The sequence below is a fragment of the Papaver somniferum genome, unplaced genomic scaffold, assembly GCF_003573695.1.
Source record: "Papaver somniferum cultivar HN1 unplaced genomic scaffold, ASM357369v1 unplaced-scaffold_19, whole genome shotgun sequence".
Classification (NCBI taxonomy): domain Eukaryota; kingdom Viridiplantae; phylum Streptophyta; class Magnoliopsida; order Ranunculales; family Papaveraceae; genus Papaver; species Papaver somniferum.
In genome coordinates, this window is record NW_020628818.1 from 569,206 (window position 1) to 585,145 (window position 15,940).

The window sequence follows — 15,940 nt, forward strand, 5'->3', positions numbered from 1 at the left end:
GGATTTCGACATTTATCTCCACACACATGCCATTGGAGAAGCTCTTAGATTTTACAAAAAAAAAATGATCATAAAAAGTCCTCTCTCGCTTCGCTCTGTTGGCCCAATTAATAACCCCGTAAAACAGAGTTGTTTTACATACAATATGAAGAAATTTCAGAGTTGTTTTGTTATGTTATTGTATGAATTTTTAACATATAATATGCAATATATAACTAGAAAATAAAATTTCTAGATATTTATTGTTATACAAAAATGATATCCACATTTATTTTTGAAATTAAAATTGTAATTTAGTATGTTTAGATATATTACTATTTCGCTAAATTGATAGAATTCAACAGTCTCAGGAATATTAATCTATCAAAGTTTTACAGTAGATGCGCTTCAATATAGCGAGTCAGAACGAACTTCTATATTTTGAAGCGTGCATACGCTTTTGAAAACAATGGTGCAGACTATTTCTATTTGTCGTTAAGAATTAGTCTAAGATTTTAAACATTTTTCACAAAACTCTTCATTAGGAAAAAATGTCAGCATAAAGGAGCTCGTTCCAAGTATCGGGAACTGCAGGGAGGCACCAATGAATACAATCAGAATAACTTGCAGGGTTTAATATTTGTTCTTGAGTTAAAGGATCCCATTGTTTTCTATACATAGAGGGGTGACCTTTTCTGTATTCTGACAGTTGCGTTATGTTGAGTATTTTTACGTTAACACCTCTAGCTTTCAACTCGTCAAGCATTTTCTCAACCACGTTCATCATTTTGGGGTCTGATCCTCTACCTCTGTAATGTTTTTGCGAAATTGGCTCGGTTTCATTGTAACAATTACCTTCTTTGGCCGTCCTCCATTCATCTGCCCTGTTGAATTTTAATGATTGGTAAGTGTCAGGTAGAGTGACTAGTGTGTGTAGAGGTATATAGAAAGAAATGGTTTACCAGAAGTGTGTAGGTGACATGCTGATAAAAAACAGCTCGGTCTTTGTGTGGTTGACATGAATTTCAAGCCAATCAGACCATGTTTTCAGAGCCATTTCATAGCTGTGCAGCATTTCTATCTCTTTATACATTCCTTCATCCGGATGTTCAAAAGAACCCCATCTGGTCAGAAACATATGATTTTCATCAGGTGGAGGACGGAAGGACACGAGCAACGGTTGAATGTACTAAAAATCCAACTTACAAGACTTTCATTTTGGGTCTTCTCCACCAAAGGTAGGAATTGAAGACAAGTATGTCGGCATCCGTCCAATAAATTGCATGTTTCTCGATTGCTTGAGCTCTCACTATTCTGTCTGGTAATCGATGATTCACGGGATCATCCGAATTCGATTCAACCAACAATGGTGCCCAATAAAACTCAATGGTTGCATTATATTCCTACAGATTTTGTGGTCAGACATAGCTCAGTTAGAACCGTATATAGTGTATACATATTTACCTCCTGGAGTCTAGGGAGAATGAGAGAACTTACAATGGCTTTAAAGGTGATGAGAGAGCCATTGGTGTGAATAGACTTGAGTGCTGATGGGATTACAGATTCCACCAGACACACCATGGAAACCCATTGATTTCTGTTAAGTGAATCTCCAACATAAACCATCCTTTTCCCTCTCAATCTCTCCAGTAATGTTGTGGCATTGAACCTAGCTTGTTTTACATCAATATATAAACAGTTTAACTTCAAGTTTTTCAATTTTTGGAAGAACAGATATTGGTTTGTATTCCCATCCAACATGAAACCCAAAGAAAAACAAAACAATTAGTTGAATCTAAGTTTAAATGGGAAGACATGAACAAAGTTAGAGAAGGTAAAGAACTTTAATGACCTTGGTAGGTCACACTGGTCAGGCTGCCATCTCCAGTTCTGATAGCTTAGATCCTTTCTTCCAAACTTCTCACATGCCAACTGATCAGACATGAATGAGCACTGTTTCTCAGAATACAAAGGATATGTTGAGTTATCATACACCCACTTACCTGAAAACAGATCACAATTTGACGTTAACGATACAGATTCGCTATAACCCTTAAGTGTAGTCGTGGACGTCGTAAGAATATCTTCAAAAACGAGCCATGCACTTCTGCCTGTCATATAAACTATAAGAACAATGAAGGTGGCAACTAGAATCGTTATTAGTCCTTGAATTCCCAAGACCAAGTGGTATACCTTAGCCATATTATACTAGCTAGTTTTTTTGATGAATCAACTTCTTCTACTACTCAAGTTTGTTTCTGGATTTTTGTATGTCTTGCTGGTTCCTTTTAAGTTGTGGCCGTAGGGATGGAGGTTGTTGGTCATACTTTGCCAGACAATTTGTGAATAATAATTATGTGTTGACATTCTTAGCGTAGACAACATATGAAATTCTAAGGATCAAGTTAGTTTGGATTCTGCTTTGCTCTTCTCACATAGGATTCCCACTGATTCAATGTGAGGGGTCCAAAATACCCAAATTTCAATTACTTCAAAACATGTTACACTACAAGTGGAAGAGTTGCTAATACGCATGTGACAGTGGGTAAGCGACGCATAGTACCCTCTAGGCCTAGCATGGTGCAATTATTTTCAGAACTAGCTCTTGTTGGACATCAGTCTATATCGAGCCTAATGCGACACTCCTACTCTATGCCAGCACCCATTGTGCAGTGAATATTGGATTGTTTTTAAAAGTTCACAAAACAGCTGCAAAAGTAGTATCCACTATCAACAATGGGTATTTTGGTAATCTCTGGTGGTGATTATTTTGGCCAATATTTTTTCCAGTTAGGAATAAAGTTGTAGTGGTTGATCAATCCAACTCCATATCCTACTTGAGATGGAAGGTTGTAACCAACTTTCAGAGCAGAAATTGAATATGAAATGCTTATAATTGGGGTTTAAGAGAGATTGATATAGGAATTTTTGAGTTATTGTTTTTTAAGTTGCAGAATTAGGAACAATAAGTAATCATTTTAGTAATATTAGGCCTGTCAACATGGAATTTAGTAATAAATGAATGAGGTAGGTCATGGAAACAAAATGGCCTTAGAAGGGAAGCAACATCCATGAACTTTATTGTCAATTTAGTGTCTTAAAATCAATGTCTTAGACTGTACCCTACGTAAAACTATATAAAAATTTGCAAGTGGATAAGTCTGCCAAGGCAGTCTTCCACTGTGCCACTGTCAAGAGTTGCTACTATGGCAAGACCGAAAATGCTTTACACCCCCAAAGTTCTGCCCCCAAATGTTTCCCCCGCGATGTGTCGCCACATTAGTGGCCCAATCCAATGCTAATGGACCCCCTGTTTGCTCCAGAACAAGGGAGGTGATGATACCTAATGGGGGAAATGGTGGGGGGTGTGAGTGGGCGGTGCATAGCAGGGTCGTGGCAAGACAGACAGCGCCAAAATTTACTTCTCTCACAACAACTTCTGCATTCTTCTTTGAGATTATGCCATCTCTTCTGGACAGCCCTAGGGACTATTCTGCTTAAAGACTTGGATGACTGACCTTGAGTCAGAAACAACCCAATGCTCTAACCAAAAATGAAATCTCAGCAATTGAAATCTGTCTACATGCCCAGACCCACTTGATAGGCCTCCAAATCTTTTCTAAATAGAACCCCCGCACCAGCCTTTCCTGGATTTTCCTAGAGGCTGTTGTATCCAATTTACTTATACCTCTAGACGACCGTGATACTCAGCTTTCTCTGCATGCCAGAGATTTCCTGAACAACATGACAATTCATTTCACCAAATATAGTCCAAAGTAGGAGGATGGGTAAGAAGTAAGAATGTTACATGCCAATACCTGGAGCTATTGCCCATGCATCACTCATGATAAAGCCACCAATAGAATGTGAAACGAGGCAGAACACAAGAAGAGCCCAAGGTTAACTCACCCTCGTTTCAGGATTCTAACTTAGATCTGATATCATTGAGACATAAAATCATGGTAGGAGTTGTATAAAGTACCATTTTTGTGAGTCTAACCATGATCTAACACTACAGGGACCTAAGACCATGGAAGAAACTGTCGGGTTGTACAAGTGAACAAGGATTCACTCTATAATCGACATCTCCTGGTTTGACACGTAATGTTTGCACAATCCCCAATCTGAAGGAAAGACAAGCTTAGACGTTCCAGAAATGTGACATTTGAGAACCAAGAGACAAAATTCAAATCATGCTAACAGGCAAAAATCCAATGCTCAAACACATGGAACCATTTACATCTACAAGGATATACACAAACTCAGGACTATGAAACAACATAGTTTTTGCAAAGATTATGTAAAAACTGGAAAACGGAGAAGCCGGCAAATTGAGAGCAAAAACAAGGTGTAAGGAAAGGCAACAATGGAAAAAGGCGTCCCGGCTGAATGATAATGAAAGTTACCTTCATTAAGTGCAACCTTAAGTCACAAAGTCGAACATGCTTCCCTATGCACACCATAGCAAATTGTGAACAGCTAGATAAAGCATCTGCTGTGGCCTGCTTTTTCTCTTCAGTCTGAAATTGTTCGAATTCTGTCAGTAAAGATGGCCAAACTTATGCAACTTTTAGACGAGTTAGTAACTTACATGATATAAGAATAGAAGTACAAATGTTAGCAGTAAGTTTAATTTTACCATTACCGTTGGTAGTATCCTATATAAGTTATAAACATGACCTCAATATTCTAGTTAACTAACGAAATCAGGGATCCTCAAGGCATACATAAAATAGAGAAGATAGATGTTAACTTGGAAAAGTACGGCCATTCAGTACCTTGAACAGGAAACTGATGAGCTACTTTACCAAATTCTTCTGGTTGTAATAAGCTAAGAGAGTTAGACCTGACTACCTCTCACCATGCTGAAATAAAGAAACCTAACAAGTTTGCAACTTTGTGCCAATTCGTGATATCTAGAAATGAATATGCATATCGACCAACATATAGTGCATCAATTTACAGAATGAATTTCTGTTGCTTGGGGTAAGTTAATTCTCCCAAACTATGTGAATACAGGAATGAATACTAGCATATCCTAAGAAGTTCACATACGAGTAAGGCTTGTAACCTGAGATGCGTTGAACTCAAGAGTCAAGGCATCAAATTTACCTTCAGATGCACATACATACAACATTGTTGTTGAAATGAGAAACCTAATCTTCATACTTGTTCACATATACTAGACTTTTTAAGCTTTATTGTGTAAAACCAAACCTAATTTTGAAAATAAAATGTAGTTTCATGTGTTCGTTACTCTGAGATACTGAAGACAACTCTAATTCAAGGAAAAGTTTAGAATTCAAAAATGATGGAAATTAATCTGAGATAAGATACACAGATATCAGTTTAGATATAACTCCACCTCTTAATCCTCCATCGATACCCTTCTTTGCTTTGCTTTTGTTTCTCCTCTCGCGAATTTGATTTCACTGCTCTCAGACTCTGTATCTATCTCTCCTGAATCTCTTCAGTAAAGTCCCGTTGTTTCTCAGTCTTGAAGCCTAAAATGCAATACAATGTGGGATTATTCTCAATACTTCCAGTCTCCATGCACACAAGAAATGGGTGAAACTAAGGTTTTAGTGAAAATTTCAACTCGGCGAAACTTAAATTTACAACCACTTGTCATTGTAATCTTATATCATGCTTGGGATCATATAAAATTAAAACACGTTGAGCGTGATATAAAATCTTACCATCTTCAAAAGACTGAATCATCCTTAAAGAAGGAGTTTGCAGATTCGGTTTATAACTTATTTCTAAATACGTTGTCCAAGAATTTGGAACTCCATATTACTGCATCATCCATACTTGCTGATTTGCAAGAGGCAAAAAATCAATAATAAGTAAGCAAAGGCACCCTTTTAACACTCCCACAGAAAAAAGCATACGAGCATACTCGAGAACTTTCATACCTCTCCTCGCTAAAATCAAAAGAGACTATGAATTTCTGTTCTTTGGTCTTGCCTAAACCTAGCCAATGACGAGCTCCATTAACAAGCACCCCATATTCGCTATCATAAGGGACAGAGGGAACATACAAGGGATGGTCTGGATGCTTATCCATGTAAGGTGTGGACTTCACTACAAAACCTTCTGTACTCTTTGCCGTTCTACAGTTTCTTTGTTCTACATTTTCTCATAACCAAATGCATAAACAGAGCTACATTTGTCTATTACATCACTGCGTTGGGTTCCAAACACCAATGAATGGCACACCATCATTGATAGAGCAAAACATCATGCACATCAAGCCATTACAAGAACCTAAAAAGCGATGTGGGTAAGCTGAATCATTGAATGGGAGATTCATGGCAACAACATCAGCATCATCAAATTCACAAATTGATGGTAGTTTGGAACACATTGAATCATAACTTATGAGCTAATTACCGGATATTTCTCCAATGCATAAATTAGGGTTAGTTATGATAGAAAACCAAGTCTTGCAAACACACTTACAGGTAATTGCGGATTTCACAGGTACCCTTAAAAGAATTTCAAGGTAGACATCTATCGGAATGCTTGACATTGTTGCTGCTGCTGCAGCTGCTGCCTGCTCTTTTGGAGGGAGATCGCTTTGCATTTTTCGTTTTCATCTGCTACAACACCGAAACGCGGGACAGACTCAAACAGTAAAGGACCGATGGGAATATACAATGCTGCTAACGTGGATGATACGAAAATTCATGTAAGAGCGTCCACAATGCACCACTAAAACCAAAAATGTGGTCCATAACCCTACCACAGTGGGACGGAGTAAAGATTAAAAACTGGAATATAACCACATATCAGAATATATTTGGTCTGAAATACGGACCAAAATTATATTTGGTTGAGCGTAAGTTAAAAGTGCGCTCGATATCAGGCGTAGATTAAAAATTCGTTTGGAGCGGGACGGATGTTCAAACTACGCACGTAATTCAGACGCAGTTTAAAAGTTCGTTTGATGGTGGGGCGGCGGATATTATACATCCGTTTCAATCATGGTCCAATATAAAGAGGGGTGGGCTTATAATGTTCGCTTGATAACAAGCGAAATTTTAAATTACGTTTGGACCAGGCTGGGTTATAATGTGCGCTCGACCAAATTTTATTCGTGCACCGTAGCGTGTCAGCATAGAGCAAACCAAATTTTTTTGGTTTTTGTTGTTTGATTATACTCGCACCACTGCAGTTGCTCTAAGACCCTATTAGCAATGTTGGAAATATCCGCAGTTGCTCAACGATAAAATCGTTTCTGCCTATTTCTTTTAATTGTTGTTAGTTCTGAGCAAGGCATATCCATCTCTACTATATAGGCGGTCCGTCTAGAATGATCAATTATGCTGAGACAGAAGGCATATTTGCACTTCAGTTTATCCCAAAAGGGAATCCAACGGACACAACCATGCATCCTCAGCATTGGGATAGGGAATGACAAGAGTGATCCCACCACCCGTCTCAAAATTATCCTAAAATCTCGGTGAAGACTACGAAATTTTTTCCCAGTAGGAATGACACAGGCTCCCTTTTCTAGACTTTCTAAATAGTCAGCACCTCATTGTCATTGACTCATTGTACCTTCCTTAACCTTCCTTGTTTCCCAAAACGAAAGGATGGCAAAAATATTTTTTTATTATTTTTCAATTTCCTAGCATAATGGTTTTGCTTTTTCTGAATATAATTTTTAGTTTTAGGGTGTTTACAATTTTCTTTTAAAGAAATGATTTTGTAATTTGCTAATAAATTATTTGCGACAGAACAATAATAATAATGTTAATACCTGTGAACATTGAAGATTACATATGAGATCTCATGGTCATAATCAATACTCGCAATGCATAATAAATGTTAGTTGAAATATAAGTAAACACAGGATACTTTCGTGACTTTTCTAAGAAAAGAATTAGAAGAAACAAGATTAACCCTATCCATAAAGATGATGGCTCTTGGATACATGACTTCAAGGATATCTCTGATTGTATCACTAACCACTTTGAAAACATGGCCACTGCTAAAAATATAACCATCAACCACAACATCATCAATCTCATTCCTAAGACCATCACCAACTCTGAAAATGAAAACCTCCTCCTGATCCCTGATGCTTTGGAAATCAAGAACATCCTACTCAGTATGGCTAGTGACAAAAGTCCAGGTCTCAATGGATTCCCTTCAAATTTCTTTCGGGCCAACTGGGAGGTGGTTGGAAAAGACATCATTGACATGGTTCAAAGCTTTTTCAGTTCTGGATTCCTCCTCAAAGAGATAAGCTCCACCTTCATATCCCTTATCCCTAAAGTTTTCAACTTCCCATGCTCACTTTAGACCCATATCTTTATGCGACACTACTTATAAAATCATCTCCAAACTTCTAGCCCAAAGACTTAAACCCCTTTTACCTAAGCTCATATCTCCTTTCCCATCTGCTTTCATTTATGGCAGACAGATATCTGATAATGTTGTCATAGCTCATGCACCACATGAATACTAGGAATGGAAAGAAAGGTGAAAAAGGAATTATGGGAATAAAAATTGATATGGCTAAAGATTTTGACATAGTTCACTGGGACTTTATTCTCAGTATCATGTCTCAAATGGGCTTTAGTACAAAATGGTGCAATCTTATACATCAATGTATCTCCACAACTAATCTGGTCGTGCTGGTGAATAGCACTCCTGGCATCTTCTTTAAACCTTCGAAAGGTCTCAGGCAAGGAGATCCTCTTTTTCCTTACCTATTTCTGTTCTGCATGGAGGCTCTCTCCAGAATTTTTATTCATGCTGAATCTCAAGAAGTTATTCATGGCACTAAACTAAGTCATACTGTTCCAACCATCAGTCGCCTACTTTTTGCTGATGACTGCATGATATTCTGTCAGGACAATATGGGGGAATGTAAAAACCTTGTCAAAGTTTTTCAGGATTTTAGCCAAACCTCTGGTCAGATGATCAATTTCTCTAAGTCTGGTATTTTCTTCAGCAAAAACACCAACCCAGATACTGCTGACTGCATCGTCTCCTTCATGAAGGTCCAAAATATTGATGTCAAAGACAAATATCTGGGATCTACTTTATTCACCAAGAAAAATAAATTCCAAGCTTTCAAACCTTGCATTGATAAGATAAAGTTCAGGATGGATGAACAAAAATCTACAATGTCCAGTGCTGCTAAAGTCACCATGATTCACATTGTTACCTCTACTTCAAGCATCTACCAAATGAACTGCTTCAAACTTCCCAAAGCTACTTTCAAGGAAATAAACTCTATTGAAAGAGATTTCTTCTAGAACAAGGAACAAGATAAACCAAAGGGTCTATACTATATTGCCTGGGATGTTGTGAATAAACCAAAGGAAATAGGTGTCTAGGCTTCAAAAATATGGAATATTTCAACAATGTTATACTCACTAAAATAGCTTGGAATTTCTGAACCACACTTTATATGGTCATGTTCTATGAAGGCTTCTCATTTTCCAAACCAAGATGTTACAAGGATGGAAACTAAACCAAAATATAGTTACTCTTGGATCTGGAAAGGTATCCTTGAAGGCATAACAAATATTCAAAAGTATTACCACTGGAAAATTGGTGATGGTTGACAAATTCACATCTGGAAGGATAGATGGTTCTTGGGCCAGGAGGCAATTTTATCTAAACCTTCTCAATGCCCTCCTGATCTCACAACTGTTAATCAACTTCTGAATGATAATGAAGAGTGGATTTCAAGCCTTATCACCAGTTGGTTCTCTCAGGAAGTACAAACTGGTATTCAGTTGACTCACCATAATAAGGATGGTCAGGAAAAACTTATTTGGATCCTATCAACTAAAGGAGACTTTACTGTCAAATCCTTATATGACAATCAAATCTCTGACAAATATGCCAATGAGACTCTCAACTCTCTTTGGGGGGAAATTTGGAAGATGAGTACTTCACCAGTCACTCATCTCTTCATCTGGAAGTGTGCTCATGGCACCCTACCTACCATTGCCAAGATAGCTAGCATTCTTCATTATATTGATCTTATTTGCACCATATGTAAATGTATCCAGGAGGACATCACTCATGCTCTAATGTCCTTCCATGTTGCCTCAGATGTTTGGATACTTCTCTTTGGTCTCCATCACCATGTGTTTGTAAATGCCAACTCTTTCCATGACTGGCTAAATCAATAGTTCCAATGTCATACTCCTATAGAAAGATGGAATGCCACTATAGCTATTATCTGCTGGTATATATGGAAGGCCATATGTGACGTGATCTTCAGAAAGATTCCACCTAATGCCTATGCTACTGCTAGAAAAATTTATCAACATCTTTGCTCCTTTAATAGAGTGTTGCATAACCCATGCCACATTCTCAATAATCTCTACTATTATCAAAAGCATGATAATAGATATGAAAGGCTTATAACTACCCACAAAGATAAATTTGGGATCACTCTTAGCATCAGTTCCATGGAAGTGCTTCAGACTGATACTAATGGGGATATCTTTCTCTATACTAACTATGCTCTAATTACTTTTTCCTCTGCAGGAATCTATTTGGGAGAAAGAAATCATAAAGACAGTATCATTGGAGTCAACAAAGCCTCAAGGGAGCATCTCTAGATCTGTAATGGGGAAAGGATTTTCACGTAGCCAGTATCAACATTGAAGCTCAAGATAATGATACTCTCAAAGATATTCAGCAGGAATATCAACAGGAGGTTGAAGGAAGGTTTAAACTAGGATATCACCAAATGAAGGGATGAAACTTTGAAGCAACTAAATTTGTTCTATGCACCTTACACAAAGTCGACCATCACCAAAACCTATCGGAAATTAGACTAGAAAAACTTATATACAGTATACTCTTTTTGAAAACTTTAACTGGAAGGGACTAAACCTCCAGAATTTCTTTACTACTCTTCAATCTTCTGATGTAACGGATATTACTTCTAATCAGATGAATATGTATATCGCGGGAAACATTCAGCTTGGTGCTAATTCTAGCCCAGCTAAATGTAACAATGATGTATTAAGTTAGATGCTCTTTTAGGATCAGCTACTCTGTTTTCTTTTAAAAAAAATACAAGTAAGCACCATGACGATATTAAATGTAAATAGTTTTTTTCTGCAAAATCTCTTTTTCTTTATCCTTTTGCAAAACTGTTTTTTATTTTTAATTATCTGAAACTTCTCTTTTATATTTTTGCATCTTCAAATCTAGGTCTACTCTGATTTATCTGAGATTTCATATTTTCCATGTAGATTTGGGTATAAGTAATTAGTAGATTTGAATTTCAATAAGACAAATTATTGACATACGTAATAGATTTTAGATTTATGGTTTCTTATGTGCATTGAAAATATTATCCATGGATACTTCAATCCATTTGATATTTTATTGGGTTGTTATAGCGATTTATGACGATATAATCAAAGATATAAATTTGTTGAACCAGATGTTTCACCAAATACTGTCTTAACAATCTCATGTTGGACGAAATTATGTTTCGGTAACCTCTTAGTCAACAACCTTCTTGCCGTTTCGGATATCAGTGATTTTCTTTGAAAGAAATTTTGAAGAATCTCAAACTTCTTTTGAAAGATTCATTATTTATGTGGAAGGTTATTTATGTTAATGCTGGAAGAATTTTGGGATACCACATTATTGATTTGATACAACTTCTTTAATGGTTGAGGCAAAATGGAAAGCTCAATTAGTTAAAGATCTAAATCTCATTGATGTGATAATTGAGAAAGCCATTTTGCTGGACTGATCAAACGGGTTCCTTGGAGATTCAAGGATTCAATTAGATTCATCCATGTTTTTCAGTTTCATATAAATCAAAGAAATCACATTGTAGATTGGTTGTATCAGTGTGCAATATATAATGATGTAACAGAAAGGTTGTATTTCTAACACCTCTTTTATGTAGCAATTCAAACCTCAATTTCAATAAGGTATCTTAATAAATAATTATCGGAGTTTTTTAAGCCCCTCATACCATAAAAAAGAATACATGAGTGAATGAAATAGATATTTACGTGGTTCGTTTATACCTATTTCATGGGTAATGAGTTTGGTTCCCACTATGATTTAATGTGTATTACAAGTAATTCAGTCAAACGACTTTCATCCACGGATCAAAAATAGTTTACAAGTTATGAGGCAACCTCTCTCTCAACTTGAACCTTTATTCATTGTCCGAGTTAGGTATTTATAGAATTCTGGAAGAATTCCACCATCTTCTTAGTTGTCATGCACTTCCTCGCACCATGTCATGCGAGTTATCCTTTTATCAATTGTGTTCCCCATTGTGGTATTGCAGAAATTTTGGATGTTGCGTCTTCTATTTCCACGGATTTGTTTGTTGTTTATCACGAGTTCTTGCCATTGTATTTAATGCTGGTTAGGTAATCTTATCCCACACCATGCAGTTGTCTTCCCTGTCTTGTCTAATCAGTGGCAGAGGAGACCATATATGCACGCCTATTTTTAATTCTCCATGAGATGAAATAACGGCTCCTTAGGCCTGATTATGTGCTTCGCCGACGCATCGTATCACCAACTTTTCATAGACCAGATATAGTCATGTGTATGTTGATTATTTAGTACTTGCAATACCATTTCATCCAGACTCCAGAAAGTGGAATGAAGAAGTATTTCATAATCTAATTGTAAATATTGAAAATGCTTTGCATGAGCTTAATAAGGCTCAATGTGACTTTGATAGAGTCCATTTTAATTTCAATAAAGCACATATGATTAGTTTTTTATGTGATTAATTGAATTTTCTCGGGATATTTTGGAAGCAAAAGTTTAGAGTCTGATGACTGCTTGAAGGAGATTTTATTACTATGTTTTTTTATTCTTCTACTCTGCTTAGGAGAAGGAGGAATATGATTATTATACTAGATAAAAGATAATAATGGAAAACGACTTGATATCTAAAATGGTATTGAGAAACATATTGTACATCATTTTTGTAACCCATTTTCAGCTAGTAGTATTGATTGTGTTGAAAATGTTATTGAAAATCCAACTGTTATTTCAGTGTATGATAATGAGAATTTAATTAGCCATGTTAGCATGATTGAAATTAGAAAAGGCTATGAAACAACGTGATGCCCATAAAACACCAGGACCTAATGGGTCGCAGGGGTTTTTCTTTTTCTTTTTTTTTCCAAGTATTGGATCGGGTTGGATCTAGTATTGCCATATCCCTAAAAAGTGTAGTCCCCACACCATTAAGGAGTATAGGCCCGTTAGTCTCTGTAATTTCAATATGAAAATAATCGCGAGGATCTTTGGCAATAGGTTAAGACCCTTTATCAATAAATTTAATTTTACAGGTCAACATGATTTTATGTGTGGTAGGTCTATTTTTGAGTATGCGGTTATTCATAATGAGATAATTTACTCTTGTAAACACAAGAAAATGACAAAAAAAGGTAGATGGTTGTGGAATTAGAATTTGATAAGGCTTATAACGGAGTCAGCTAGACTTTTATCTTTGAAATCATGCAATGTTTAGGCTTTGATAATACTTTTACTCGATATATTAAGTTACGTGTTAGTGAAAGTTATAATACTTCTAATGGTCATGGGAAAAGGGATCACTTCCCCATCCCCAGCCCCATTTTTATTATTTATTTAGAGGCTTTATTTATGCTTACTAGTAAAGGGTAGAGAAGAAGGACATTCTTATAATTTATATTTACAGGGATGTCCCTGTGGATTCTCAATATTTGTATGCATATGATTGCATCATTTTCCTAAAAGCTTCTTATAAGAATTCTTGTAATCAAAGGAATTGTAGTTTGCATGTGGTCTGGGTAGTTGATAAGTGATGCAAAACTAATTATTCTTACTTCTGCAAATTTGGTAAGAAACTTCTCTAAAGGGATAAAAAATGTTTTAAAGGTGAAAGTTCCAAAGGATCCATGAGCAATTCAATGAGGTAGGATTAGCTCTAGTATTTTTATTGAGCTTACCTAGAAGTTGACCAACAAAATGTAAGGTTGGAAGTCTAAACTTTAAATTACTCTAGCTGGCATTTCTATTTTGGTTAGGGCTGTTTTAGATCATGTTTCTAACCATGTTATGTTATGCTCAAACTTTTTAAAAGTTTGATCTTAAAACTTCACAGGTTTAAGAAAAATATTTTGTGGGAAGGAGATGGGGATAAGAAGAGTCTGCACAAGTTAAGTTAGATGAAGGCTTGTAGGGCCTTAGATTTTGGAGGTTTAAGTGTGAGATATTTAGAGAGTAATAATATAGATTTACCATCAAAAATAGCCTGGAGAGAGTACGCAAACCTACCTATGAGGTTACAAGGTTGTTAAGGATAAGCATCACCCCTAATAAACGTTAATAGGACTTGGCTAAGAATAAAAATTGTAAATTGGAAAAGAATTCTTAAAGGGGGAGATGTTGCGAAGTCATGTTTGAGGTGGAATATTAAAGTTCTTAATAAGAAAGTTTGTCATTGCTGATGTCTCTAATCAAAAATTCCTTAATTTATTAGTTAAGGATATTCTGAAATTAGGACTTAAAACCTGTATACTATTATTGATATCTTCATCTGTTATCAGGTGGTAGTGGAAATCAAAGATATTCTCATTTGAAGTAGTAATTTTGGTGATCAAATTTTTTGGTCATGTAGTAAAGAAGGTGAGGTTAAAGGTAAATGTCATAGAGGCTTACAAATTTGTATTTCAAACAATAAAGGAAATTATATGCCTAATCTTGATTGAAAGTTTTTTTGGAGCCTGAAATTCCCAGAAAAAATATAAACATCCTTATGGATTTTATGTCACAATAGAATAATCCTAAATGAGTCTCCTTATCGTAAATATATTACTATTCATCCAAATTGTAGTTTATGCAACAATAATTTTGACACTATTTATCGTTTTTTCTTTGGATTCAGACTTGTTGAGACTTTTTGGAAGAAGATTAGAGATTCAATTGAATTTCAACCTGATATTGATTATGAAAAGACGAGGGTACCCTAATATACCTCAATCTAAAACTTTTCCACCTATAAGTCCTTTCTCTGAAAGTGATTGTTTATGGATTGAGTCGAGACAATACAATAAATCGATTCACACTTCGTGTGATCGTCTATGGATAAGAGATCGAGATAATACAACGAATTATGATTACTTGATAATAGGTTCGGACTTAACCAAACACTATAGGATTGCTATCAAGTAATTAGGAATTAACGCTTGTGTATTTTACTTCTAAATATAATAAATCAATTATAATTGCGGAAATAGAAAAGTAAAAGACACGACAAGATTTTGTTAACGAGGAAACCGCAAATGCAGAAAAACCCCGGGACCTTTTCCAGAATTGAATACTCTCAGAATTAAGCCGCTATACAAAATCTAAACTAACTTCGTATGTTTGAGACCAAGCAACTAAACCTATAGTTCACCTAGTTCCCTCAGTATCCCTGCACCTCCAACTTGTAACAAGTCACACACTTGGAACAATTCCTTTGGTTCGTATTCCGAACAGTAAAGGCACAAAAAATCTGTTCGGTAACAGGTCTTTTCAAACAACGTGATATGAGTTTGACAAAAGGCTCTTCCGTTTATCCCAATAAATTCCTTTGTCGGGTTCTTAGATCAATCTATTCAACAACTACCAAAGTAATTGTTTAGACTATGCAATCAATACTATTAATCACAAAGAATGTACTGATGCCGATCTACGCAACTAACCAATCCAATCTATCAAAAGATAAACCGATTATAGTTGGATCCCCAGCCGATCAAGTTTTGTGCACACCAAAGATTATGAACTCAAATAAGAAATCTTCTTTGTCTTCAAATCTTCTTAGATCTTTAACAAACACCTGCAAACAAACAACTTGAATCTCTTATGATCAATCACACACAGAACAGAGTCTGTCAACGATGGATTGTCACAAGACGTCTCTAGATCTACAAACAGTCTAAAGATCCCCGTCGAT

At 36.1% G+C, this 15,940-nt stretch overlaps 1 protein-coding gene across 2 annotated transcripts; it reads right to left on the reverse strand.

Annotated features, from left to right (window-relative positions):
• Positions 1–492: 492 nt before the first annotated feature.
• On the reverse strand, positions 493–2,386 carry LOC113339001 (protein trichome birefringence-like 34). 2 transcript variants are annotated; one of them, XM_026584399.1, is made up of 6 exons: positions 2,173–2,384; positions 1,832–2,090; positions 1,477–1,648; positions 1,186–1,382; positions 942–1,103; positions 493–863 (listed from the first exon to the last, which is right to left on the reverse strand). In XM_026584399.1, exons 2-6 carry the CDS (start codon positions 1,921–1,923, stop codon positions 521–523), a joined length of 966 nt encoding a protein of 321 aa, XP_026440184.1. In that variant the 5' UTR covers positions 1,924–2,090; positions 2,173–2,384; the 3' UTR covers positions 493–520. The 2 variants fall into 2 exon arrangements, with proteins under 2 accessions (XP_026440184.1, XP_026440183.1); XM_026584398.1 differs by having other exon boundaries at positions 1,832–2,386.
• Positions 2,387–15,940: the final 13,554 nt, after the last annotated feature.

What these genes read in the sequence shown, in the direction of transcription:
- LOC113339001 (XM_026584398.1), bottom strand. Translation starts at nt 2,181, where the DNA reads ATGGCTAAGGTATACCACTTGGTCTTGGGAATTCAAGGACTAATAACG. An exon ending in GACCAGTGTGACCTACCAAG is followed by an intron (nt 1,649 to 1,831) that starts GTCATTAAAGTT and finishes AAAACAAGCTAG; the next exon opens with GTTCAATGCCACAACATTAC. An exon ending in ATGTCACCTACACACTTCTG is followed by an intron (nt 864 to 941) that starts GTAAACCATTTC and finishes AAAATTCAACAG; the next exon opens with GGCAGATGAATGGAGGACGG.